The sequence below is a fragment of the Eurypyga helias genome, unplaced genomic scaffold (genome assembly GCF_000690775.1).
Source record: "Eurypyga helias isolate BGI_N326 unplaced genomic scaffold, ASM69077v1 scaffold45186, whole genome shotgun sequence".
Taxonomy (NCBI): domain Eukaryota; kingdom Metazoa; phylum Chordata; class Aves; order Eurypygiformes; family Eurypygidae; genus Eurypyga; species Eurypyga helias.
The window spans coordinates 1-2326 of record NW_010259321.1 but is presented as its reverse complement, the minus strand read 5'-3'; the positions used below and the strand labels follow the sequence as shown (position 1 = coordinate 2326).

At 56.0% G+C, this 2326-nt stretch overlaps 1 protein-coding gene across 1 annotated transcript; it reads left to right on the top strand.

Annotated features, from left to right (window-relative positions):
• Positions 1–1494: 1494 nt before the first annotated feature.
• On the top strand, positions 1495–2269 carry FEZF1 (FEZ family zinc finger 1; the record flags this gene model as incomplete). Its single annotated transcript, XM_010154638.1, is given in 2 exon segments — positions 1495–2066; positions 2068–2269. Coding segments are annotated over 2 exon segments (774 nt in total), but the record flags the coding sequence as incomplete, so codon positions are not given.
• Positions 2270–2326: the final 57 nt, after the last annotated feature.

Sequence of the window (2326 nt, the reverse complement as noted above, 5' to 3'; positions counted from 1 at the left end):
ATCGCCAGCCGAGTGAACCCCACGCCGGCGGGTGGAACGGGATCTTGTGCTGAGCCCGACCTGGGGGGTGGTGGGACGGGAGGTGAATACAGAATGTCCCTTACCCACTGCTGTCCCTCTCCTCTCCCCGCCCTCCCGCTTCGCCCCAGGTACAGACAGCCGGGGCGCTGGAGCTACCCATCCGGAGCGGGGCCGGCAACCTTTCCTCAAAATACACGGGGACAGCATCTGTGCAGGTGCATGTGTGTATCTACAAACAGGGTGTCTGTAGCGTATAACTCTGTGTATCTATACCGATCCTGAGTTGTCGGTATTTGTGCTGTGCGTGTATTATTTACGGACGGAGAAGCTATACCCAGTGTATATGCAGGTGACCCTATAAGTATATATAAATAGTGCCTCAGATTTAAAAAGCACTTCCTCTTCCTACCTCCTTTTCCTTCTCTTCCCCAGCCCCAGGTTTTGATTTCACCCTTTTACCCAAAAGCACTCGTTGGATTTGGCCCGGGTGGCTCCCGCATCCCCGCGCGTTGCTCTCGCCGTCTGCTTGTCGCAAGTCCCCCGCTCATTTGTTTACCGTGCTTTCCAAAAGCTCGCCGCCACCTGACCTTGTTCTGCAAAGCAGTGAGCAGACCGGGAGCGGTCCCCAGGAGCAGAGCAGCCATCTCCCTCCCTCTCTCCCCCCCACACACGCACAAGCACAAAGAGAGCTCGGGCTGGAAAGTGGCAAGGAAACAAACAGCTTCCCCTCCAGCCGCTTCTTCGGCAGCACCTCGTTTGACAAATACACCGGCGCTTGCCCTTGAATCGGGTTTCACATCCCTATTTAGCACTTGGACAATGATTTTAGATGATGTCACTTAAAAGCCAAACAAGAAAATTGATCTCGGATTTGCTTGGCCTCTAAAGCCTGGTTAAGCAGATTGCAAATAATAATAATAAAAAAAAAGAGAGAGAGGGAGAGGGAGGGAGGCAGAGGGGAGACAGGCAAGGAGGAGGGAGAGACGCCTCCTTCCCTGGGCGGGGGAGGCGCGGGCGCCAATGAAAAGTAGCCGCTTACTGGGGGGGAAAAAAACTTTTCCTGTTGACTGTTGGAAGCGAATTGAGCAATTATCTAGTTTACCTTCTCCTCTTGGAAGTTAACGATTGGCGAGATCTTGGCTGCGTTATTGACACAACACTTTCTATTGATAGAAATAAGTAGCGATTGTCCCGAGTCATTGGTGCGCCAAAGTAAACTGTGATGGGCTGGCATGAGTCCACTGGACTGAGAAGGCTGGTTCCGCCGGCGGAGGCTGTGGTGATGGTGGCGGCGGCGATGCTGGTCTCTCTCCTTGCAGAGCAGTGACAAGAAAAAGGGCAGAGAGAGTGAAAGAGAGAGAGGGGAGAGAGGAAAGGAGAGGAGAGGAAAGAAAGAAAGGAAGGGGAAAAAAAAAAAAAAAAAGAGGCGTCTACCAAAGCGGCTCAAACCGGGCGAACAAATGCAATCCAGCCATGGACAATAGTGGCCACCACACGGCGACCAAAATCCTAGCGACTCCTCCGGCCAGAGAAAGCCTGTCTGCCAGGAGCAACATGATCAGCACGCCCAAGCCCCTCGCCTTCTCCATTGAGCGCATCATGGCGCGGACGCCAGAGCCCCGCTCCATCCCCGTCCCGCAACTCCTCCACGGCTCGGTGGCCAAAGGCGACCCCAAGCACCCGCTGCACCTCAACTCCTCCATCCCCTGCATGATCCCCTTTGTCCCGGTGGCGTACGACCCCCTGCCCAAAGCGGCGGTGGCCGGAGCGGAACCCAGGAAGGCTCATTTAGACTCCTCGCCCTCCTTTAGCTGCGGCGATCTCTTGAACTGTGCCCTGAGCTTGAAAGGAGATTTCCCCCGCGATGCCCTGCCCTTGCAGCAGTACAAACTGGTAAGACCCCGAGTGGTCAATCACTCCTCCTTCCACGCCATGGGAGCCCTGTGCTATTTCAACCGAGGCGACAGCCCTTGTCACCCGTCCTCCAGTGTCAACATCCACCCGGTGGCTTCTTATTTCCTCAGCTCTCCCTTGCACCCGCAGCCCGCGCAACAAGCTGGTGCTGCCGGCCGCGGACAAGTACCCGGCGGGGGTCGCCTTCAAGGACTTATCGCAGGCTCAGCTGCAGCATTACATGAAAGAAAGCGCTCAGATCCTCTCGGAAAAAATCGCCTACAAGACCTCGGAGTTCAGCCGCGTCTCCCCGAGCAGCAAACCCAAAGTTTTCACGTGTGAAGTTTGCGGAAAGGCAAGTAGAGCCGCAGCCCGCCTCCCTACCCCCTGCTCCCCCAGCCTCCTGCCCCCG